The 25,934-nt window shown below is 39.0% G+C and overlaps 3 protein-coding genes across 3 annotated transcripts in view; 2 read left to right on the top strand and 1 right to left on the bottom strand.

Annotated features, from left to right (window-relative positions):
- Positions 1-6,274, top strand: part of LOC117503717 (hepatocyte growth factor-like) — a 41,153-nt gene extending 34,879 nt beyond the window's left edge. Inside the window, exon 18 of the mRNA XM_034162934.1 lies at positions 183-6,274. Coding sequence (XP_034018825.1) covers positions 183-359 — 177 coding nt within the window. The 3' untranslated portion in view covers positions 360-6,274. The remainder of the gene's footprint in view (positions 1-182) is intronic.
- Positions 6,275-10,160: 3,886 nt separating this feature from the next.
- Positions 10,161-17,242, bottom strand: LOC117504455 (paired box protein Pax-4-like). Its single transcript, XM_034163927.1, has 9 exons — positions 17,141-17,242; positions 15,048-15,263; positions 14,865-14,955; positions 13,854-13,988; positions 13,672-13,754; positions 13,515-13,578; positions 12,242-12,312; positions 12,071-12,152; positions 10,161-10,553 (listed from the first exon to the last, which is right to left on the bottom strand). Exons 1-9 carry the CDS (start codon positions 17,240-17,242, stop codon positions 10,318-10,320), a joined length of 1,080 nt encoding a protein of 359 aa, XP_034019818.1. The 3' UTR covers positions 10,161-10,317.
- Positions 17,243-21,768: 4,526 nt separating this feature from the next.
- The window catches only part of snd1 (staphylococcal nuclease and tudor domain containing 1), a 311,160-nt gene continuing 306,994 nt past the window's right edge, over positions 21,769-25,934 (top strand). The window contains exon 1 of the mRNA XM_034162933.1: positions 21,769-22,050. Coding sequence (XP_034018824.1) covers positions 21,976-22,050 — 75 coding nt within the window. The 5' untranslated portion in view covers positions 21,769-21,975. The remainder of the gene's footprint in view (positions 22,051-25,934) is intronic.

Here is a 25,934-nt window from a genome sequence, read left to right as displayed (position 1 = left end):
GCTGATTGGAGATCTTCATCCAGAACAACACCACAATGTAATGGCTTCTTGGTTCAGAGCTTTTTGAGTAATTTCACTGCAAGTTGAAAGTGTCCCCCTTTAATGTTCAGTTTGTCCCGCTTCCAAAAATCATTATCTATCTAGAGATCTCCACGTCTGCTCATCAGTCTTTCTTCTTCCAGAAAGACAACGGTGGCCCACTGGTTTGCCAGGAACTTGAGCGTAAAGTCATCGTGGGCGTGAGCATCCAGAGGACGAAATGCGCCTCGTCGCAGCCCGCGCTTTTTGTTAACGTCGCTTTCTACTCGGACTGGATATACAAGGTATTCAAACTCTACCCCAGTTTGGAGAGGAACTAAAATACGGTGGCACCAAACACAAATTCCGCGCAGAAGTGCATCGTAACCCGTAGGACGGAGGTCGGCCTTTGGGCCAGAAGATTCCAGGATCTTTCCGACGTCGATCACGAGGGGGAAGTGATTTTGGAAAGTAGTCAGTTTGGGATTTGAATGTGTGCCCTTATGACTAGGGTGGAGACTTGTGATTGGAGAAATCCAGACTGGATGTCCCAACCGGCTTTTATTTGACATCAGACATTCGGGATGCTCACTGCCGTACTGTATATACCACTAAAGTCTTGAGCACATGGACCAGTCGTGTTTTGACATGTTCAGAATTCCTGAACTCATCGGACAAGGACGGTCACGACTCAGTATTGTCTCCTGGAATATACTTGAATATAAACAGACAGTTTCCACTATGTGTGACAGCCTCCAGTGGACCTGATGAGCTGGACTGCACAGCCGCTGTTTTTACCTTCAACACAAAGGACGCGGATGGAGAAAAAGAACAAAAATGAGTCATACTTGGTTCACATATTTTTGAAGGCACTACAGGTAAAAATGTCAAATGAGTTATGTTGGTACCTTTTACAATGAAATACGGTTCCACTGTTAAAGTTCTAAAATTAAAAGTTCTGAGTCAATAAAAAAATGGATCATTTTAGACTTCTGAGTCCATATTGAAGGGGGCATGGTTGACTTATATAAGCTAGCTGTAACGGTGTATAATACAATCGCAGTAAATATCACTCAGGTACCAAGAAACAAATCAAATCAAATTCAAAGTGACATTAATGATGTTCATAGGTTAATGTTTCCTAGGAATTATCGGATTTCTGGGTGTGGAATGCACCATTATTTATCAAAAATATGATTACGTGCGCTCATGTGTTAGCAGTTAGCATTAGCATATTTGACCACAGTAACCACAATAAAGAATAACAGTTAGCGGATGCTTCAAACTGTAGTTGACGCTAACTGTTTGGTGTATGGTTAACGTCAACTACACATATACACACATAACACATATGGTGAGGCTAAACGCAACACGTGACCACATATGCTGATGCTAACCATGTCAATAATGTCTGCTATAAACGGCAAGTCAACTCTGCATCCAGAAATCCGGTAATTCCTGAAAAACGTTGATCGCAGGCTGATTAAAAAATAGCAGAACGATGTAAAGATAATAACATCCCATGAAACCAATTTGGAAAGAAATTCTACCCCAAACACTATTTTAACACACATTAAAAAGTATTTTCTACACGTTAGGTTTTATTTTGTACTTGTTTTATTTTTCTTTACTGCTGAAAAGGGCCTGAATGCACATATTCACCTACTTCCTCAAAAAAATTCCAGAGGATTTAAGCCCCACCCTCCATCCTGTGATTGGCCAAATTAGGGCTGGGCTACAACTGGCTTACAGTTATGATGCGTATAATGTGACAAATTTGATATTTGGCAAGTGTAAAGGACTTCGGGGGGGATTGTAACAAGCATGCTATCACGGCAAACAGTATAATTACAAAAGAAACGTCTCTGAAGACACAGCAGAAAGAAAAACACGTAGGCTAGCATCGATAGCTCTGTCACAAGATCCACGCTCGCTGCAGGAGAAGCTACGTGCAGCAGCTTCAGCAAACTAATCGCATGAATTAGCTGGACTACCTTTTGCACGAGTTAGCTGTAAATGATAGTGTGAACGGGTCGGCGTAAAAAGAGGCAAACTGCTCCGGATCTTATGCTAATGCTTGTAGCATGAGAAAGAAGAACCATGCTAAATGTAGCGTGGCTGTTTGGTCTCCACTTTGGAGGAACTGTGGCCCCTGGTGGGCTGAGTAAGATAATGTATACTTTTGTTTTTCTTTTCTTTTGGTTTATGGAAAGTGAGTCCGTTTGTACATATGTGCAGATTTGTTGGTTCTGCCATGCTGTAAGATGTTATAGGTCTTATAGATCTGGAATATTTGTGCGCCACATCGTAACGTCAGATTGGCTTCTTATTGCGCCACATCGTAATGTCAGATTGGCTTCTTATTGCCTTTAATTATGTGTAATATTTAAGTACCTTGTAAGTAATCACTCGGTAATTTATTATTTTTTATTACATGATGAGTAGTTTAAAAATTAATCCAGATTATTGTGTTTTTTTATTATTATTATTATTTAAAGCTTGTAGGTTGCATGTTTGGATTCCATGCATCAGTCACAAAATAAAAATAATACAATCTGAATATCATCATTCTTAAATTTGATCTTCATGCAAAAGTGCAAATTTTAAGAGTTAAATGGACTGCGTTAATATAGCGCTTTTCCATCTGCATCAGACGCTCAAAGCGCTTTACAATAATGCCTCACATTCACCCCAATGTGAATCCCAATGCAGGGGATTAAGGACCTTGCCCAAGAGCCCTTAATGATTTTCCGGTCAGGCTGGGATTTGAACCAAGAATCCTCAAGCCCAATGCTTAACCACTAGACCATTACCTCCCCTTACTCTGTTAAATAATCCTGCTCATACATTGTTTCATATTCATAGTTTTTCCTTCTTGTTGCAATAAAAAAAATGCCAATAAAAATTGGCATGAGTGATTCATACCATCTGATGACATTTAATACTGATACATGTTCAGTTTGTTCCATTTCCATCGCTGTTGCTTGAGAAATAAACTGTTCATTTTATTGTAAACTCTCTGAAGTGACAAACTCACTAAAGTTTTCCTGAATGTTAACATTATCATTTTACACCAACAGCGATTGGTGCTAACTGTTGGGGCACGCTGCTCAGCGTGCCGCTCTCACTGGAACGACAACACAGAATGTGTCTTGTCCCAGATAGATCTCTTTCTGTGCAGTTTCTTGTTCTGACTTTAACACAACTTAATGCCCAAATCTTTCATCACCAACTGTAAATGGTAATCAAAACATTCCAATCGTATCTTTCTGAACTCTTCCGCATCAAACTACACCGTGTCAATGTTTAGTGTGCTTGAGGGATAACAGGGGAAGTTGCTCATGAACTTTACGTTTCTTAAATATTTATTGCGGCCACTCTTAAAACTTCGGTTGTCTGTATAATTTTATTACTGGTAAATTTTAGAATTAATTTAGATATACTCTTTATCTCATGGGAATATCAGTTATCTGGGAACTACTTTTTGCGCAGGAATTCATCAAGCACATCGGCCGCGGACGCGTACTAACACAGAATACCCAGAAACTGGATAGTTGTTCGGCCAAAACGAGAGCATCCACTTTTAGCATGCCATAAGCTATGCTAGTGGCGTGCGTGAGAGTATGCTGTTGGGGATGTGGTTAATGCTAGCTGCAGTGATCAACTAGCTAATTGCAACTAGCTATACAAAATTAACAGTTTATTCGAGAAATAAACTTAATTTTATTGTCATCTCTCTTAAGTGTAGATCTAAGCTCACTTAAGTTTTTCTAAATGCTAATGTTATCATTTTACACCAACCGTGATTGACGCTAATGGTTGGGGATGTGGTTAATGCTAGCTGCAGTTAGGAAAACTATGCTAACATTATCATGTTACACCAACCGTGATGGCGCTAACTGTTGGGGATGTGGTTAATGCTAGCTGTACCCTTACCAAAAAGTAGTATATGCAAGTATATTTCAGGTATACTTCTAGTTTACTTTATATACTGATAAGTACTATTTTTTGGTAAGGGTAGTTAATGTGCTAACTGGTGACTTCATATGCTAGTGGTAACCAGAGTGAGTGTGGCCCTACATACTAATGCATGACCTCATATGCTAATTATGTCCCTAAAAGAATACCAAAGTGTGATGTTGCATATCCATAACAATGGTTTTACATTCTTTTCAAATTTTCCATTTTGCACTTTGAAGACCAATCTGACTGCAATGTGGGGACTTTTCCATCCTCGTGGAGATTGGTGATGGACTAAATAAATAAGATGAATTGTTTATATATATTTAGTGCATCAGTCAGTTTGGTGGCAGAATATTAACTTAGTTTGTGGTTACACACAGGAAGGATGCCAGTTTTCCAGCAGCTTTTACCCCCAACTCACTTATTCCAGATCATATGTAAATATATTTATGGCAATAGCATTGTGAAAAACAAAACGCCATGTCGGCGCCAGAGGCAGCCCAACAACATTCTCGTCATACGTGTAGCTTTTGGCATTTAGCATGACATAAACGGGGCTCAGCACAAACAACAGCAGAAGTAATAGCAGCACTTCCCACAGTTTTGTGATGTCTTTCTGTCATGCTAACTCGCAAAATTCCTCACAGTCACCTGGAAAGTGATTATAGCTTTCCACATGCTCAGATTTGTAGTTATTGTTCCCCGGGATGTAGCAGTTTTGCTCATTAGAAAAGTAGAATGCTCATGGGGCCATTGTGAATGTATTCATTTTGGGGAGGGTCCACTAGTCCTAGGGTCAACTACTCCTAAGGTTCACTGGTCCTAACCTCTTTATATTATTTGATTCAGTTTACAAAAATAAAATATCTGATTCTGTTGACATACACCATTAATCATCTTTAATTGTATTATGACTAGTGGCCCCTAGGACTAATTGGAAGTTCCCATTCATTTTAACTCTAGAACCAACCACACGGGTCGTGACATCATCACTTTGGTACTCTATGATTGGCATCATCCGCTAACCATTAGTGTCAACCAGTGTTGGTGTCAACCACTACGTCAACCAATAACCATTAGCACTAACCGATGACTTCATATGCTAATGCTAACTGTGGTGAGTGTGGTTGTCATGGCTGGAGAAAATGCTGACCTCATGTGACATTCACATCCTCGATGGTTGGCATCAACCACTAACTTTTAGTATCAACCGGGACTAGCATCAACCACTAACCATTAGCTTCAAGTGGTGACTTCATATAAGTCTCCAATGGTTGGCCTCATCTGCTAACAGTTAGCTTCAAATTGATGATTTCATTTGATCTGCCTCAACCGCTAACCGTTAGTGCTGTCTGTGACTTCATATGCAAATACTTCCCGTGACAGGTGTGGCCTTGCATGCTAATGAATGAGCTCATATGTTAATTGCGGCCCTAATGGTTGGCATGAACCACCAACCATTAGCTTCAAGTGGTAACTTCATGAGTCTCCAATGGTTGGCCTCAACTGCTAACAGTTAGCTTCAAATTGATGACTTCATTTGTATCGCTATTGGTCTGCCTCAACCACTAACCATTAGCGCTGTCAGTGACTTCATACGCAAATACTTCCCATGGTAGGTGTGGCCTTGCATGCTAACAAATAAGCTCATATGTTAATTGCGCCCCTAATGGTTGGCATCAACCACTAACATTAGTGCTATAAGCATATGCTAGTGCTAACATTGCTTAACCCTGTTAGCTTGCAAATGTAGTGTGGCAGTGTAGCAATGTCGAGTAAAAATAGCGGTACATCCCACATCCCTTAAATTCTGGTAATTCGCGAGACGTTTTTCTTTACGGTCCTTCACTTCATTTCGTAGTGCGGTCGTGCCAACAGGATAAGAACAACACGAGGAGCTTCAAGACGGTTGATTGTTGTTCAGTGAGACTTTCTTGATCTGGATTCAAAATCCGCCGCGTTCTTACACACGTGGCTGCGGCTTTACACAAGTGAAACCAAATCTCAAACATTCACACGTAGATCCGATTTCTTGTCAGTTTTTTTTCTTCTTTTATTTAATTCGCTGTCATGTAAATTGCCCAGCGCATCCTGTTAATTACAATTTGTAATATTTTTTTGTAAATAGTGTTTGTATTTTCATCATCCTTCTGTTTATATGTTTGTAAACTGTAAATGTTAATTATGACAGCTGCTATTTTAATTGTTTCATATCATTCATCATCATTTTTTTTTCAGAATTTTGTACCCTTTTTATTATGCAGTGTTTAATAAACAATTTGATACTCTGTTAGCGTTGCTTTTTTTTTTTAAGGTGTCAGACCCCTTTCCCACTGAAAACACTTCATCCATGTAAAAGTACATATAACCCCTGGCAATAATTATGGAATCACCGGCCTCGGAGGATGTTCATTCAGTTGTTTATTTTTGTAGAAAAAAAGCAGATCACAGACATGACACAAAACTAAAGTAATTTCAAGTGGCAACTTTCTGGCTTTAAGAAACACTATAAGAAATCAGGAAAAAAAATTGTGGCAGTCAGTAACGGTTACTTTTTTAGACCAAGCAGAGGGAAAAAAATATGGACTCACTCAATTCTGAGGAATAAGTTATGGAATCACCCTGTAAATTTTCATCCCCAAAACTAACACCTGCATCAAATCAGATCTGTTCGTTAGTCTGCATCTAAAAAGGAGTGATCACACCTTGGAGAGCTGTTGCACCAAGTGGACTGACATGAATCATGGCTCCAACACGAGAGATGTCAATTGAAACAAAGGAGAGGATTATCAAACTCTTAAAAGAGGGTAAATCATCACGCAATGTTGCAAAAGATGTTGGTTGTTCACAGTCAGCTGTGTCTAAACTCTGGACCAAATACAAACAACATGGGAAGGTTGTTAAAGGCAAACATACTGGTAGACCAAGGAAGACATCAAAGCGTCAAGACAGAAAATTTAAAGCAATATGTCTCAAAAATCGAAAATGCACAACAAATGAGGAACGAAAGGGAGGAAACTGGAGTCAACGTCTGTGATCGAACTGTAAGAAACCACCTAAAGGAAATGGGATTTACATCTAGAAAAGCTAAACAAAAGCCATCATTAACACCTAAACGGAAAAAAACAAGGTTACAATGGGCTAAGGAAAAGCAATCGTGGACTGTGGATGACTGGATGAAAGTCATATTCAGTGATGAATCTCGAATCTGCATTGGGCAAGGTGATGATGCTGGAACTTTTGTTTGGTGCCGTTCCAATGAGATTTATAAAGATGACTGCCTGAAGAGAACATGTAAATTTCCACAGTCATTGATGATATGGGGCTGCATGTCAGGTAAAGGCACTGGGGAGATGGCTGTCATTACATCATCAATAAATGCAAAGTTTACATTGATATTTTGGACACTTTTCTTATCCCATCAATTGAAAGGATGTTTGAGGATGATGAAATCATTTTTCAAGATGATAATGCATCTTGCCATAGAGCAAAAACTGTGAAAACATTCCTTGCAAAAAGACACATAGGGTCAATGTCATGGCCTGCAAATAGTCCGGATATAATCCAATTGAAAATCTTTGGAAGTTGAAGAAAATGGTCCATGACAAGGCTCCAACCTGCAAAGCTGATCTGGCAACAGCAATCAGAGAAAGTTGGAGCCAGATTGATGAAGAGTACTGTTTGTCCCGCATTAAGTCCATGCCTCAGAGACTGCAAGCTGTTATAAAAGCCAGAGGTGGTGCAACAAAATACTAGTGATGTGTTGGAGCGTTCTTTTGTTTTTCATGATTCCATAATTTTTTCCTCAGAATTGAGTGATTCCATATTTTTTTTCCTCTGCTTGGTCTAAAAAGTAACCGTTACTGACTGCCACAATTTTTTTTTCCTGATTTCTTATAGTGTTTCTTAAAGCCAGAAAGTTGCCATTTGAAATGACTTTAGTTTTGTGTCATGTCTGTGATCTGCTTTTTTTTTCTACAAAATTAAACAACTGAATGAACATCCTCCGAGGCCGGTGATTCCATAATTTTTGCCAGGGGTTGTATAAGCAGCACCTGCTCTGAATCAGTTTTTTTGGCATGTTACTCCCTCAGTTTTTCTGTTCCATGACAAATATTTTAAAGTAGCTGGAAACAGCACGGGGTCGTGCACACACAGCCATTAAAGAGGATCGAACCAGTAATTCTTTGGATGACAGATTCGTCCATCCCGTGGATTAATTCAGATAAGGCAGCTGTGAAACATCGCTTGCTTACTAACAGATAAGATATACTGTTTGATGAATGAGATGCCCGCTCAAAATGTACAGAGATTGTTGTTATTTGCCAGAAATTATTACTGTGGGGCGTTTTGGTAACTCCCTTTTGAGTCTCTCTCAACTTAAGTGAGCTCAGGAGGCGAGAATCATTATCCAAGTCTGGTAACCCGACTAGAATAGCATCCCAACATCAAGCCCCTGCCAAGTCCAGACTTTCCAGGAATTTTCCATTAGGATTAACGTCATTATTTATTTATATATATTTTTAAAAAAAACATAGTTCTGAAACTCTAATACCACCCTCATCCAATTGTACAGTATATTTACAGATATTTATCCAAATCTGCAAAAAAAACAAAACAAAAAAAAAACAACTCACTTATTTGTTTCCTGCAATTGGATATTTCAAACTGATGGGTTTTGTCAAAATTTGTCTTTTAGGTTTTGAGAAATTGAATGAAATATTGTTTAAAAAAAGCCAAATCTGGCAACATAACAGAATCCATATGTAGAACCAAATTACAATTAAAATTTTTATATGTTCTTAATCTTGACTATTCTTATCGTTCTGTCAATTTATCCATCAATTTATTATTCCTTCAATTTATGTAAAGATTGACAAAAATGGAAAAAAAAAATCCCATTTGTCCAAACAATCCCCCCAAAAAGGATGTGATGAAAGAAAAGTGGTCTGAGGTTGATCATGTTGCCAGGTTGTGTGGAAACCAGTTGAGAAACGTATGAAAAAGGGTCAAATTATGATCTTGTAATGTAAATAAAAACATTAAATGGTCTAGAATGAACATTCAGATCCAAATCATCACCAGAACTTTACACCACCTTCCACTTTGTGAGCATTATTAGTCCTACAAAGTTCTGTGAAGTCAGCTTTTGGGATATCAATCAATTAAATTCTCCAAAATCTGCATTCAGATCCTGATCACCACCAAACTTTAATGACTTCTCCCTTTTGATTTTCCAACACGTTTCACAGGATTAATTGAAAACCTTTTGAGGAATCAATCAAAAAATCTCAAAGCAATTAAATCATCCAGAACCCACATCCAGATTCTGAGCACAAAAAAAAACCCTTTCACATTCTCATTATGGGGTATTGTGTGCAGAATTTTGAGGGGAAAAATGGATTTCATCCATTGTGGAATAAGCCTATAACATAGCAAAATGTGGAAAAAGTGAAACGCTGTGAATACTTTCTGGATGCACCGTAGATTTACACAGTCATGTGGAGAAGGAATCTGGCTTCATGGTGGCAAGTTCGACAGCCAAACTGTTTTCCTTGTAATTCCTTTACCCAGATGACCAATCACCATAAAACTCCAGAGTGTCTCTTTACTGTAGTAAAGGGAATCTATGAAAGAACTTTGTTCTTTTATAATCATAAAAGCTGCTGCCAAGCAGATATCAGTTCATGTTTAGATGTTTGAAAGTTGGACTTTTATAGATTTTCCCACTGACTTGACCTGAGAGAGAATAAAGCCTTAAACCCTCAATCCACAGCTGACCATGAACATAAAATAAAAATAATTATTCAGTTATTACTGTTATTATTATTATTATTATTATTATTAGGCACCCATGATTTTTAAGCACATTTAACTGGACAAAAAAGTTATAAATAAATAAATAAATAAATAAATAAATAAAAATCACATTTTAAATGTTTTCTCTGTTAAAAAAAAAAAAAAAAAGTTGCAAAAGATCATGCAATTGGGAAAAACAAACTTCGTTTCAATATTAAGAAATTTTGCACACACACGCACCCTAAAAAAAAAAAAAAAAAAAAAAAAAGGTGAAAGGTGATCACACATTTTAATTATATGTTTTATCATAATGTGCTGGTTTGGGGAGGGAGGTTGTAATTCTTGTCCTCTGTCGCCCTCTGCTGGTCAAAACACCTCTCTTCTCTAGTACATCATCCGCTTATAACAAATACTTTTCCTAAAATATAGTTTTTACATTAAATTCGTCACCATTGACACATCTGCTGAAGAATGCAGGACACTTTCCTTGGTGTAAAAAGTAATGAGGAGTTGTACGTTCAGGTCGCGATGTGGTTGTCAAGGCCGGATCAACAAAAACCGCTCATCACTTTGAGACCAGGTGGCAGAAATGTGCTGCTGATTCCAGGAGTCTGTTGTGTCCCCCGCTGTGACTGGGTGATGGTGGACCCACGGGGGCGTGAATCTGTCCATGTGGAGGCCGAGTAGGGTTTTCTGTGTCATTATGTCACTCGATTGATGGAGATTCCACGGTGACGCTGAGACCACTGTCACATGTTGAGAATTCCCGAAACCTGTGTGTAAACAGAATGATTTCACTTTACTTCTCTTTTAAAAGCCACATGTAGAAGTCAAAGCATTACAGGGGCCACAGTACACATCCTCTTCAGCTATGGCTATGTTCACATTATCAGCTGAAATGACCAAAATCTGATTTACATTTGATCTTTCACAATAAGATACATTTCAATTGTGTTGCATTCACATTACCAACTGCAGTGGCTGATTTGTCAGATCTGACTCATTTATTTGGATGTTCACATTATTGTTTCAAAGTTACTTAAACCTGATCTGACTGTCCTCTCAGCATTTGCATCAGCTGTGTTGAAAGTGTAAACTGAAGTAACCTGAATCTAATTTTATTTTACCACACATGTGACACACATCTGATCTTTTTGTGTTTTGTCTGAATAGGACAAGTTGATTTTGGTGGCCTAAATAGAACATGGAGAAATCTCTTCAAAATATTATGTCGCCAAATGTAACCCAACCCACAAAATAAATCTAATTAGGTCGCTGCAGCACACGCTGTGAAAGTGTGCCATCAAGATCGGAAAAAGTAAAAAACAAAAAAACAAAAAAAAAAACAGATTCAGTTTACTTCAGATCATAATGTGAACGCAGCCTTTATGACTTTAGATTTGCTTTATATCTGATGTTTCGTGATGCGACAGCTGTCCAATTCATATCAAAAATATGAATGTGAACTATCCAACATCTTAAAATCTGGGTTTAAAAGTCTGATTTGGATCAATTTAGTCACTCTCAAGTCTTAGTGTAGACAGTGTATCATGGAACACCTGTTCCATGATATCAGTCTCTCACAAATTCACCAACATTAATAAGCTGATTAGACAGAAACAAACATTCTGTGTCAGGCCATTTTGGCCCCTAATGTGAACGCGAGCTTACATTTGCACTTGTTCATGACATCAGATATTTAAAAATTTACCATTACTGGGAACACAATGTACTAGTTTATAGTCCACAATTTCTATTTAAAAATTAAAATATCAGATCTGGCAACAAGAAAAACGTCTGATTTTGGCCCACATCTGCCACTAATGTGTACATGACCTTAGATTTATACTTGTTCAATTACATCAGACATTCAAAAACACACCACTTTTGTCAGTACAAATAATCTATCACGTTGTAGTCCACAACAACAATAATAATAAGTTTAATTTAAGAAAAGAATCGGATTCAAGTCACATTTACCGCTAATGTGTACATGGCCTTAGATTTACACCTGTTTCATTACAGCAGATATTTATAAATTCACCACTATTGTCAGCACAAATAATCTATGAATTTATAGTCCACAATTTAAAAAAAAAAAAAAGTCAGAGATGGCAAATGGAAGAAAAAATCAGATTCAAGTCACTTTTACCACTAATGTGCACATGGCCTTAAATTTACATGTTTCATAATATAGGCCACTCAAATAAACCAGTGGAACACTGACGACACCAGCGATCACGTGCTGTTAATCATTCTGTTGAATAATACTAAATTTGCACAGATTTACCTGTTTGTGAAGGAAAAATGGATCCTGTGTTGTAGTACTGTGATGTGTGTTTTTCACAGGACACCGTAGAAACTCCAGCTCCCTTAAAAGGAACAGAAAAACAGAATCTGTCATTGAGGGGGGGAACAATCCAGAGAAAACCAAACGGAACATTTTACAGTGAAAATTCACCTGCTGAGCCGTGATGCTATGCTGCTCCGCGGCCGTCGCACAAAAGACATCATTTTTATTTAGACACCGAGCTGTTAAGGACAAATACATTTTGTAAAATAAATGTGATTTTGTATATCGAACTTTTTTTTTTCAAAAAAGTATTTATGTCATGTAAAGTGTGGCTTAAATCTGACTTTTCTGTTTTTAGCATAACAACACTGTTAGCATCTACTCTGATATTAGCCTAGCTGCTAACAACACAGCTTCATGTATTTTCTATCAGTTTGGGAAATGTGTGATTTTTTTTTTTTTTTTTTAAATGACACAGAGTTAAATGACTGCTGTCTGTAGTCGACAAATGTGGTTATTTTGTGACCCCCTAATCTCCAATGCTGAAAAATGAAGCTAACACTTAAGTGCCAAAACCTGCAATTCATTTAATTTCCACTTGAGGCTGGCTCTAAAAGCGAGTCAATCTCCACAGACACCCATGTTAAAATATCCAATGTCACAACAGAAATAACGACGTTTTCACCATAGAGTTTTGAATAATTTGCAGCATTAATCTCTTTGAGTGATAGCTTGTGTGCCAGGCGCTGCTAGCTGCTGTGGACTTGACCGCGTTTGTCCTTTCTGCACATTTTATGACAAATATCCAGGATAGTGTGGCTTGCTGAACAGTTAATTATAGTAATGGACCATCAAAGAAGTCGGTGCGACAGTATTTCTGTTGTGTGAAATATGAGTATTATTTAATTTGCATGTTAGCACTGTTAGCACTAATTTGCAGGTAGCTTGGCAACATTGTAGTGCAGGTGGAAGAGTGACTAAGCAACTAGCCTGCCAATATTTAGACTGGGGTTCAAATCCCATTCTTGCAAACTGTGTTGGACTAGCATCCCGGCACTAACTAGCCTCAGGGTCTATACAGGACTCCTTTATCGTGGTGACATTAGAGCCACCGACAGTGCGACGGTTACTAAAGCAATATGCCCATCATTCTTTGATATATCTTCACCCAAACTAAAGCCTAATCCTTAGAAACATGCGTTAATCAAACACACAACAATTAGCCTGTTAGCCTTAGTTTATTTGGGAACTCTGAGACAGGACCCGTATTTGAGCTTCATTTATCATGCAAAAACCAACTCACCAAAAATTCTGTGGGTGATGTAATGTGAGGTTTGTCCAATATATACACTGATAAGGTATTTTGTAACAAATTGAGCAGGAACTCAAAAACATGTTGCAAATGTCCTGGTCTCCCCTACACCCATACTCAGACTCTTACCTTGTGTGCTGGTCCTCTCTTTGGCTTCTCGCCGCCATTTAGCCCGTCTATTTGAAAACCAAACCTTTGACAGACAAAAAAAATAAAATAAAATAAATAACCTCACTGGCAAAAAAGGCGGAGTTGTGACAGTTTAATAAAAAAATTCTGCACTTACCTTAATGGTGTCCTCTGGGAGTTTAATCTCAGCTGACAGTTTCTCTCTTGTGAACATGTCTGCATACTGACTGTGAGAAAACTCTGATTTAAGAACAGGTATAAAGACATTTTAGTGTTTTGGACATGTTGGACATGTTTGACATGGTTGACATGCGCAGGCTTTTAAAGTGTTTTGGTCACCTTGCTCGAGCGCTCTGTTCTGTTCTGGGCTGAAGATGGTTCGGGTTCGATGCTGGACATCTTTCAGCTTGTGGTCCTCACAGCATCCAAACGTCTCTTTATTATGCATTTCATTTTGGGTTGTGGGTTCAAAATCTGGATTCAGTTCAGTTTGAAACATCTTTAGAAACTTTGATTCAAGTTTGTTTTTCTGCAATCTTTCAGACCAAACTCAGAATAGATCAAAATTGCTAATACTTGTACAGAAAATGTTTAATGGGATATCCATAGAATTAGCCAATTTCCTATATATTAGCACCTGGCTGGAAGTTTGACCTTGCCCTCCAATCTTAATTGCTGATAGATCCAAACCAAAATCAAATCACTTTTTCCCATCCACGAGCCCAGTGTTCCTGCCAAGTTTGACCAAAATCAGATTAGATGTTCTGAAGATATGTTGATCACAAGAGTGTATGCCTCTGGTGGTGTAGCTAACAAGTATAGTTGCATTCAGAAAGCACACATCTCCACTGGGATAAACACGTCCATTATTGCCTTCACCACTTGACAGAGGAAGGGTTTCAAACTGGGGTCTGTAGGTCTTTGTGCAGCATGTATGCACACCTTTGTGATGTCATAAGGCTAATTACTTGGAAAACACTTAGAGCTGGTACTTGGGTTTGGGAAAAGATGTCTAAATATATCAAATACTTCTCTTTGCCAGATACACCTAACTTTCATGCTCTTGCCTTTAAGTCCTGCTGCCACCCCTCTTTCACAAGGATATTGTGATACCCATGGGCAAGTGTCACTATGGCAACAATATGCACCCTCTGAGTGTCCTTCCATTTTCATGTTTGAAGGAAAATCATTATCTGCCAAAACATGACATGGACCATAAAGCAGTGGATGAAGGGCCTCATCCAGCACCAGGACAACGTGTTTGAGACCCCATTTTAGGATTTATCCTGAAAATCAGAAGACTTTATCGGATCTTCAGGAATATTTTGAATATTCTACTGAGTAACTTACCCAGTTCAGGCCTGATGTGCACGTTGAGCCCCGTGGATACCGGCCAATGGTCCAAATGGATCTTTCTTAAAATCCGATTTATAGATGACACCTTGCAGATTAAAAAAGAAAAAAGTTTAAAGAGAAAAGTTCTGTGCAGTCAAAGGTCAGCGAGGTCATGTTTGATTTTACACTCTCACTTACGCTGGGAATTTTGGACGTCTTCCATATTGGCGCTGCTGCGAGCCGTTTTTGGATTTCCCAAGCGAAAATCGTTGGGTTTTCCCTTTTGCACTGTGCGATCATGCCGATGACTCTGCGGGTGAGAAGTCGAGGTCTGCTGCCTCCGATGGCTTTGGGCTCCAGGAGACCCGTGCGCCGGTATCGACTCAGGATCTTACTGACGCACCCGTTGGACACCTGCAGCGCAGCATTGCCAGATTTACTAACAATCAATGATTCTGCACACTGTCTGTGTGCTAATTTGATTGACAGTAGGGCACTATCAAGATCTCAGAAATCCTGATAGTGTCTTTGATGATTCCTTTGATCTTTGATCCAGATTACTTTGATCCTATGATCAATGAGGATTGTGCATTAGCTCAGCAAAATCTGATTGGATCAAAGTAATCAGGATCAAGGGACAGATCCTGATCTTTGATCCAATCGGAGTGTAGCATTCAGGATCAAAGATCGGGATCATAGATTCCACAGTGCTCATGTTCTTTAGGGAGTAATTCACACAGCGAAATCCTGAGAGTTGGTTCAACCAGCACTGTGCATTTGATGATGTCTTTCATCTTTGATCCAGATTACTTTGATCCTATGATCAATGAGGATTGTGCAGTAGCTCAGCAAAATGTGATTGGATCAAAGTAATCAGGATAAAGGGACGGATCCTGAACTTTGAAGATCAGGATCACAGATTCCAAAGCACATGTTGTTTAGGGAGTAATTCACACAGCAAAATCCTCAGAGTTGATTCAACCAGCACAGTGCCTTTGGTGATGCCTTTCATCTTTGATACAGATTCCTTTGATCCCATGGTCAATCAGGATTGTGCAATAGCTCAGCAACCTCTGATTGGATCAAAGTAATCAGAATAAAGGGACAGATCCTGAACTTTGAAGATCAGGATCACAGATTCCAAAGCACATGTTTAGGGAGTAATTCACACAGCAAAATCCTGAGAGTTGGTTCAACCAGCACTGTGCATTTGATGATGTCTTTCATCTTTGATCCAGATTACTTTGATCCTATGATCAATGAGGATTGTGCAGTAGCTCAGCAAAATGTGATTGGATCAAAGTAATCAGGATAAAGGGACGGATCCTGAACTTTGAAGATCAGGATCACAGATGCCAAAGCACATGTTCTTTAGGGTGTGATTCACACAGTAAAATCCTCAGTTTATTCAACCAGCACAGTGTTAATATTAACACTACTGAGTTTCTTTACTAGTCACTGATTCCTAGTCAAAGTTACACTTTCCATAGTGTTAAAATGCTAACTCTTTAATAGTGTTAACTTTCTGGCACTGACCGTTGCATTATGATATATGAAAGTGTATTTTCAACACTGTAGAGAGTACTTTTACACCCTCAGATTTATCTGGGTGTTGTGATGACCTTATGCACAGCAGAAACTGCCACCTTGGAAAGTGTGAGTAGCCAGAGAACATGCAAACTACACACAGAAAGGACCAGGCGGGAAGCGATCCCTAGACCTTCTTGTTCTGATGCCGCTCCTCACAAGACAAGATAACTCAAAAACAGCTGGATGGATTTCCTTCAAACTTGGTGTGAATATAACTTGGATCTTCATCTGCGGGCACTTGGATTTTGAAGTACTTTGGACCAAGCTCAAGGAAAACATGGTCTGAAAAACACTTTTGGTTACATATCTCAGCATCCAAAAAACCCAGATCGAGGATCGAAAGCATTTATTGATCAACAAAATATTTGTAGTTGATTGGTATGAACAACTTCCTAATGAAGTCACACAATGAAGTCTTACATAGTCAAAAACACCATGACAGACATACATGTATATTTACGTGTACATTTATACTGCGGCACGGAGATCCTCTGATACCTTTCATTTACATTTCTGGAGTATTGCATCCAAAACAAATATGATCATGAAACAGCTCTAACTAACACTGTGCACCCTTTCAGACAGAGTGTTAAAATAACGCTTTAAGAGTTTGAATCCACTCTGGGATATCTGACTATTTAACTTATGATTTTGCTGTGGAAGTTTCCCAACAAACTGGAGCATTTGTCTCTGGTGCTCACCCGCAGTATCCTGGAGATCTGGCTTGGACGGACTCCTTCTGAGGCCAGTTGGATCATTTTCTTTCTCTTGGATTCTGGGAGAGGTCTGCCACTGACAAACATCCCCCCGAGCTGGTTCACACTTCCACCGTCTAACACACACACAAAATATATTTCAAGTTCACTGACGCACACCTGGGTGGCACCGAAAAGCTGGCATCAACTAGTGTAATTGGATTTATTAATTTAAAAATTTGCAGCATATAAACTGTGAAATGTACCTTTGCGCAGCAGGTCCACGTTTGTTTCGCACATTTCCAGGTTTGCCGCAGGTTTGGTGAAGTCAGTCAAATCCACGTGCGTAAAGTTCGGAGCAAAACAGCTTATAGGTAAAAAAAAAAAAAAAAAAAGAAGTAATAATAATAATGAAGGGGAAAAGAAACTGTCTTGGCAACGTGCGCAGAGTGACACTGGCAGGAATCACGCCCCTTCTGCACAAATTTAAAGAGCTGCGCAGTCCAACATGACGTCACGGTTCGGTACCTGCAGAGCCAATAATGCGCCACACTTAACAGGACACAGAAATCCAAAATGCACATGACTGCAAGACATTTATTCTGGCAACATTAGGCATTATTCAAGCACTTTAAAAAACAAACAAACACGTGAACCTGCGCCTCCAAATTTAGCAGGTGATCCTTTAACAAACCCAGATATTTCAGATTCGAAGAAAATATACTCGAATTGCACTGCATCCTGTTGCACAAACTAAGTATTTCTGTTGTGGATCGTTTAAAATTTGTTTTGATCTCAAAACCAGTTATGTTTAAGTTTGACGAGTCAGTCATCCTCCTTTTGTTGCGCCAATTAGGCGACCTGCGTAGCGAAGCTTTGATTTAGCACAAGAGAAGCAATTTCTGCGAAAGCTTAAAAAACAGAGACATAAATGTTGAATTTTTACAGAGGATAAATGATGATAAAGAAGATTTGGTGTATGTGTGTGTGTTTCTCATTCGGGGGCACTTGTGGTCACGTGACTGGCGCGTCCTTGCAGGTTAAGTGGCGCGGATTAAAAGGATCTCTGGCCTCCTTTCATAAAGCAAACATTTGGAAATCTGCTCTAATGACCACGGCCATATGGTAAAGTGCTTTTGATAAATCATACATCTATCATTTTTATGACATTTTCTTTCAAACAAATCGGCTCGTGATGTGGGGCGCAAGCGGAGAGCCAACTGGAGCTGGTTTATCCACAAGTGGGAGGCTAAAAAAAAAAAAAAGAAATAACCCTCACAGATGTTCTCTGGTTGCAGCCAACAGATAAAAACGCGCTGTAAACGTCTCAAAGGGAAATATTTGATGAGCAAATATTAACCCATGTGAAACCCCACGCAAGACTCGTCTTTTGGCCTGTTTAATGACTAATTGGATATCATTAGTTGTGTCCACACAGGCCGAAGTGCCACCGAAATAAAAGCTCGGATTTGAAAATGCCATATGGCCCAAATTATACATTAACCACGACTTACAGGACAATAAGACTCTGTGTGTACAATCTGACCGCTTACAGAGAGCACATACATTTTTGGGACACTATTATCTCCATGCCAACCGTCACTTTTGGACAAATAAGGCAAGCGTTTTTATTTATAAGCGTGATCACCGATTTACAGTGCGTTATTGCACGCAGTGTGTGTGCCAGATGGGCCTGATAACGCCACTCTGGCTGCGCTGTTAAGGCTGCGCCACATTTTTCCTGTGCGTAAATTTAAATCCGAACTTGCCAGCGGGGGGATGCGACCGCTTTAAAGGTCTAAAAACAAAAGAAGGAGCGAAACAAAACCAAGTGGCACATCCTGAGATTTTCTTTGGCGCATAAGCGACCTGTATTTGACCTGAAAGCGCCGCGAGACGTCGAGAAATGGGTTAAATTAACCCGCGTAAAAGGGTTACGAAACCTCTCCGAGGCGCACCACGGCACCGCGTGCGCAACGGTGCCGCATCCACGGCTGCTTGTTTTGGATGTTTTTTCCCACCTGGTTAGAAGCCAGCAGCAGATTCAACATCTAATTTGGAGGTTCGACGTGTTTCCCACGTGGACAAGGAGTCTTATGGATTTGATACAGATCATTTTTATCCAAACTATTCCACGAGTGAGGCCAGAATGCGCAGGTTTCAGCAGGCTGCGCTGCAAAAACGCATAAACTAAAAGATGCCACGCGACGATTAATCAACTCTCAAATGTTTTGCTTTGAAATAAATTTGTTGCAGGGGCAGTCACCCATTTTATTATGGATTATCAAAAGAAACGCACTAAATTAAAGATATTTCCATGTCAACAGAACAAAGACAACAAAACAACATGTAATTTGCAGTGGCCTCAAAGGCATAAAAAAAAGAACCAAAAGAGACTTTATCTGTTAAAGCAGCTTGTGTTAGTTATTTTATGGTCAAAATGCAAAATATTTAGTGCGCAATACCTTGTGCCAAACACATTTAAACCACAAAATGATAAATCATTTTGTAAAAAAAAAATATTCTTAAAGTACACCAAACCTTTCGTCACCTAATTTCTTATTCCTTTTTCTGTCATTTTTTTGTGCTAATCATTTTTGGAGTATTATTTTTAAGAGAACCGTCAGCATGTACGAAAGATTATTTGCATTTAAAACGCATTAAAATGACAGTAAAGGTTGTTTTAAATGTTAAATCACTCTGTTATAAACGCAGATTTTTTTTTCTCTTGTACAGTTGTTTTAAATGTTAAATCACTGTTATAAACGCAGATTTTTTTTTTCTCTTGTACAGTTGTTTTAAATGTTAAATCACTCCGTTATAAACGCAGATTTTTTTTTCTCTTCAGCAGAAAGTGTGACTGAGAATCTCCAAGTACCACTAAAATTGCACATTTCTGAAGATGATGCGTGCGCCAACATTTAAATTGGTCATATGTGCCGTGTTGTTTTAAAAAAACAAATGAATAACTGAAAAAGGAATTATTATTATCACTATTATTATTATTGTTGTTGTTGTTATTACTGTTATTGTTATTTCTGTTGTTATTATTGAATTCTATTAATGTAAATTGTGTGTAATAATATGTAATATTAAAGAGTGGGACTTAGAGATAATGAGAAAAAGAATTGCAAAATGACTTTGTATTGGATCTGATACAAAGACTATTTTTGAAAGAAATCTGTTGAGTATTTTTTGGCTACACACACACACACACACACACACACACACACACACACACACACACACACACACACACATTCAATTTTTTTTTTACATGCAATTAATTTTGATTAATTAATTGCAAAGATTTTAATAAAGTAGATAAATTGTTTTTCACCTGACATCACTAGTTTGTAAAAGTTAGGTTAGGTCCCTGGACTGGACATATAACAGTTTGAGAATAATTTAATGAAATGCTGAATTCATGTCCTGATGTAGATGATTATCCCTGCTTATGCATGATATGAATGCCCCCTGGTGGCGATTGTGTGAGATCATGTCCCCAATCAAGGTGTTCCACAGATGGGTGTTATGATCCCCCCTTTCGTTAGCTGTTGATGGCTGATGTGAACGTTTTTCACGTAAAATATTTACATTAAAGAAAGGTGATTAAAGTATATTGCAATGTTTGCTGGTGGGTGCATAAATACTAATGTGAACAGATTACGTGAAAAATAGAATATAAACGAGTAAATATATGAATAAGTATGTATAGATATGGTATTGCACAGGATAAATTGCACAGTTGTACATGTAATAAAGCACAAAAGGTGGAAGAAGACGTAGTTACTTCTGCAAAAATGAGCAGGTGGTTATGGTGCTAAAAACATTTTGGAGGTATTATACAGTCTGACAGCAGTTGGAATAAATGACCTGCGGAGGCGTTCTGTTTTGCACTGTGGGTAACAGTAGCATAGTAGTAGTAATAACAGCTGTCTGTTTGTGAAGCAGCTCTAACAATTCTCTGGAATCCAGGATAGGTGGGAGGTGATAGCTTTGTTGGTGAAGAAGTTGTTATCATTTCAGTCTCTAATCAAACCCTCTCTGGGATGGTAATTGGCTTGTAATGAAGTATATTTTATGGATCAACTCACTATTACTAAATAAAACTACTAAAAATTGCCATTTTTATTCGGGAGGGGGATTTTATATACTTCGTTAATTTGAATTAATACATTCATTAACATATTTACTTTAACTTTTTTTTATTTTTTTCACACACACACACACACACACACACACACACACACACACACACACACACACACACACACACACATATATATATATATATATATATATATATATATATATATATATATATATATATATATATATATATATATATATATATATATATATATATATATATATATATATATATATTCCTGAGTTACTTTTGCACTGATGTCTGCAAAATACTTTTCACCAACAACTTTTATCTGCCGATCGATATTAACTGGCTGAAAATGTCTACAATGTGAGCAGCGCGGTGTCCGACGGTCCGTGAAGGCAGCGTCGCGTTAACGGTACGCTGACGTGTCGCACCTTTTGCTCCGGAACTTTTTTCAGTCGGACGAGCTGACGCGCTGGGAGACGGATTCCCGTTCACTCCCCTTCATTGCACTTACACAACCCGGAACGGTTTTCACACGCGTGGCCGCACTACAACTGTGTCTTTTCGGTACCGACGTGTGTGTTGATAGCCGCTGTCAGTCTTTTTTATTTTTTATTTATTTTGCCCCTCTCTCTCTCTTTGCTCTCTGAGCAGAACAGCAGAGTCCCAGCTCCCTTTACCCGATCACCCGCTAACGGCCTCGTAGCTCTCCCCTTTGGACATGGCATCTGTTTCGGCAGCGGCTCAGGCAGCCCCCGCTCCGGCTGCTCCTCTGCAGAGAGGAATTGTGAAGATGGTAGGAATCTCTAACGTGGATGTGTGAGCGACACTGCTTGTTAGCTTAGCCAGGCTAATTTAGGCTAAGCTGCCTACATTTCCAGTAAACTTATGGAGCTTCGTAAACACAGTCGCAGCTTTTGGCATTCTGGCCAAAGACATGTCACTAACTCCCCAACATTTGCTGGTCTTCTTTATGAATTCCCTTTCTATTAGTAAGAATCTTTGACAGATGTGAAACTGGCAGGTCTACTCTTAGCTGCTGCTAACTAGCTACCACAAGCTGTTGATTAGCTTGTTAGCTCTGACAGATGCTAAGTTTCCCAGCTAATTTTGATAACTTTTTGTATTCTTTTCTTGTTGCTGCTCAGCTGTTGAGGACATTAACGTTTCTGGTCTGCGGTGCCGCTGAACGCGAATTTGACTTTGTTCACTTTAAAACATGACCACATGCAAATTAGCTCAGTAGCCTGCTAGCCTCCTAGCTATGTGACAAGTGTCTCATTTATTGTCACTCGCCTGTTTCATAGAAGTGCAACTGCGTCGTGTTTCACCTGCTAAAATGTCAAACGTAGTAAATCCAGAATGAATGAGTATTTTCTAGCTAGGATTTGCTCGATATACCAGTCAAATAACCACAGAACACTGCCACTTAGAGCTTTCTTGCTCCTGTAATTTCACATTCACTGTAGGGATGGTGCCTGGTTTCCTCCAAAGAGTTCAATTTTTGTCTCATCAGACCAGAGAATTTTGTTTCTCATGGTCTGAGAGTCTTTAAGGTGCAGTTTGGCAAACTCCAGGTGGGCTGCCATGTGCCTTTTACTAAGGATTGGCCGCTCTACCATATAGGCCTGATTGGTGGATTACTGCAGAGATGGTTGTCCTTTTGGAAGGTTCTCCTCTCTTCAGAGGAATGATGGAGCTCTCACAGAGTGACCATCATGTTCTTGGTCATCTCCCTGACTAAGGCCCTTCTTCCCTGATTGCTCAGTTTAGATGGCCAGCCAGCTTTAGGAAGAGTCCTTCCATTTACAGATGATGGAGGAAACTGTGCTCATTGGGACCTTCAAAGCAGCTGAAATGTTTCGGTACAATTCCCCAGAATTATGTCTCGATTCAATTCTGTCTCGGAGGTCTACAGACAATTCTTTGACTTCATGCTTGGATTGTGCTCTGGTTGTCAACTGTGGGACCATATATGTACAACCCCTGGCAAAAATTATGGAATCACCGGCCTCGGAGGATGTTCATTCAGTTGTTTAATTTTGTAGAAAAAAAGCAGATCACAGACATGACACAAAACTAAAGTCATTTCAAATGGCAACTTTCTGGCTTTAAGAAACACTATAAGAAATCAGGAAAAAAAATTGTGGCAGTCAGTAACGGTTACTTTTTTAGACCAAGCAGAGGGGAAAAAAATATGGAATCACTCAATTCTGAGGAAAAAATTATGGAATCATGAAAAACAAAAGAACGCTCCAACACATCACTAGTATTTTGTTGCACCACCTCTGGCTTTAACAGCTTGCAGTCTCTGAGGCATGGACTTAATGAGTGACAAACAGTACTCTTCATCAATCTGGCTCCAACTTTCTCTGATTGCTGTTGCCAGGTCAGCTTTGCAGGTTGGAGCCTTGTCATGGACCATTTTCTTCAACTTCCACCAAAGATTTTCAATTGGATTAAGATCTGGACTATTTGTAGGCCATGACATTGACCCTGTGTGTCTTTTTGCAAGGAATGTTTTCACAGTTTTTGCTCTATGGCAAGATGCATTATCATCTTGAAAAATGATTTCATCATCCCCAAACATCCTTTCAATTGATGGGATAAGAAAAGTGTCCAAAATATCAACGTAAACTTGTGCATTTATTGATGATGTAATGACAGCCATCTCCCCAGTGCCTTTACCTGACATGCAGCCCCATATCATCAATGACTGTGGAAATTTACATGTTCTCTTCAGGCAGTCATCTTTATAAATCTCATTGGAACGGCACCAAACAAAAGTTCCAGCATCATCACCTTGCCCAATGCAGATTCGCGATTCATCACTGAATATGACTTTCATCCAGTCATCCACAGTCCATGATTGCTTTTCCTTAGCCCATTGTAACCTTGTTTTTTTCCGTTTAGGTGTTAATGATGGCTTTTGTTTAGCTTTTCTAGATGTAAATCCCATTTCCTTTAGGTGGTTTCTTACAGTTCGATCACAGATGTTGACTCCAGTTTCCTCCCTTTTGTTCCTCATTTGTTGTGCATTTTCGATTTTTGAGACATATTGCTTTAAATTTTCTGTCTTGACGCTTTGATGTCTTCCTTGGTCTACCAGTATGTTTGCCTTTAACAACCTTCCCATGTTGTTTGTATTTGGTCCAGAGTTTAGACACAGCTGACTGTGAACAACCAACATCTTAATGATGGCTTTCGTATAGCTTTTCTGTATGTAAATCCCATTTCCTTTAGGCCAGGGGTGGGCAATCATGTGCCATAAAGGGCCGAGACTCTACAGGTTTTCCGTGCAACCAGTCACCTCAGCAGGTGATTTCATTAATGATCAGGTGTCTCAGCAGGTGATTTCATTGACAACCAGGTGTTTATGTTCAGAGGAGAAGCTCATCAGCAACCCACCTGCTGAGGTGAATGGTTGCATGGAAAACCTGCAGTGTCTCGGCCCTCGATGCCCACCTCTGCTTTAGGCGGTTTCTTACAGTTCGGTCACAGACGTTGACTCCAGTTTCCTCCCATTCGTTCCTCATTTGTTTTGTTGTGCATTTTCGATTTTTGAGACATATTGCTTTAAGTTTTCTGTCTTGACGCTTTGATGTCTTTGTTTGTATTTGGTCCAGAGTTTAGACACAGCTGACTGTGAACAACCAACATCTTTTGCAACATTGCGTGATGATTTACCCTCTTAAGAGTTTGTTTGTTTCAACTGATATCCCCTATTGCTCCCAGTGTGTAGTGAGCGCCTTGTATGGCAGCACCCTGACATCGGGGTGAATGTGAGGCATAATTGTAAAGCACTTTGAGCGTCTGATGCAGATGGAAAAGCGCTATATAAATGCAGTCCATTTACCATCTCTCATGTTGGAGCCATGATTCATGTCAGTCCACTTGGTGCAACAGCTCTCCAAGGTGTGATCACTCTTTTTTAGATGCAGACTAACAAGCAGATCTGATTTGATGCAGGTGTTAGTTTTGGGGATGAAAATGTACAGGGTGATTCCATAATTTATTCCTCAGAATTGAGTGAGTCCATATTTTTTTTCCCTCTGCTTGGTCTAAAAAAGTAACCGTTACTGACTGCCACAATTATTTTTCCTGATTTTTGCTGATTTATTATAGTGTTTCTTAAAGCCAGAAAAGTTGCCATTTGAAATGACTTTAGTTTTGTGTCATGTCTGTGATCTGCTTTTTTTCCTACAAAATTAAACAACTGAATAAACATCCTCTGAGGCCGGTGATTCCATAATTTTTTGCCAGGGGTTGTAGACAGGTGTGTCTTTCAAAATCATGTCATCTCAAGGATGATTAGTTGAAACAGGATACATCTGAGCTCAACTTTGAGCTTCATGGCAAAGACTGTGAATACTTATGTACATGTGATTTTTTTTTTTTTTTTTTTTTTTAAATCTCAAACTTCTTTTTCACATGGCCATTATTGGGTATTGAGTGTAGAATTTTAAGGAAAAAAATAATGTAATCCATTTTGGAAAAAGGCTGTAACATAAAAATAAATGTAGAAAAAGTGAAGTGCTGTGAATACGTACTTTCTGGATGCACTGTATATAGCACCTTCAGAAGTAATTCTGTTGCAGTGTCTTTAAGGGGAAATTCATTTCATTCATTTTCTTCTGCTTATCTGTGTTGTGGTGTTACCGGTTGTCTGCCACCCAAGGT

Source organism: Thalassophryne amazonica, chromosome 22 (genome assembly GCF_902500255.1).
Source record: "Thalassophryne amazonica chromosome 22, fThaAma1.1, whole genome shotgun sequence".
In the NCBI taxonomy this organism is placed as follows: Eukaryota; Metazoa; Chordata; class Actinopteri; order Batrachoidiformes; family Batrachoididae; genus Thalassophryne; species Thalassophryne amazonica.
This window is presented reverse-complemented; position numbering and strand designations above follow the sequence as displayed.

Excerpts from the sequence above, each read along its gene's own strand:
- LOC117504455 (XM_034163927.1), bottom strand. The coding sequence starts at position 17,242 with ATGTTTGTCAGTGGCAGACCTCTCCCAGAATCCAAGAGAAAGAAAATG. Across the intron at positions 15,264-17,140 it reads AGATCTCCAGGATACTGCGG|GTGTCCAACGGGTGCGTCAG; the intron begins GTGAGCACCAGA and ends GCTGCGCTGCAG. Across the intron at positions 14,956-15,047 it reads AGACGTCCAAAATTCCCAGC|GTGTCATCTATAAATCGGAT; the intron begins GTAAGTGAGAGT and ends TTAATCTGCAAG.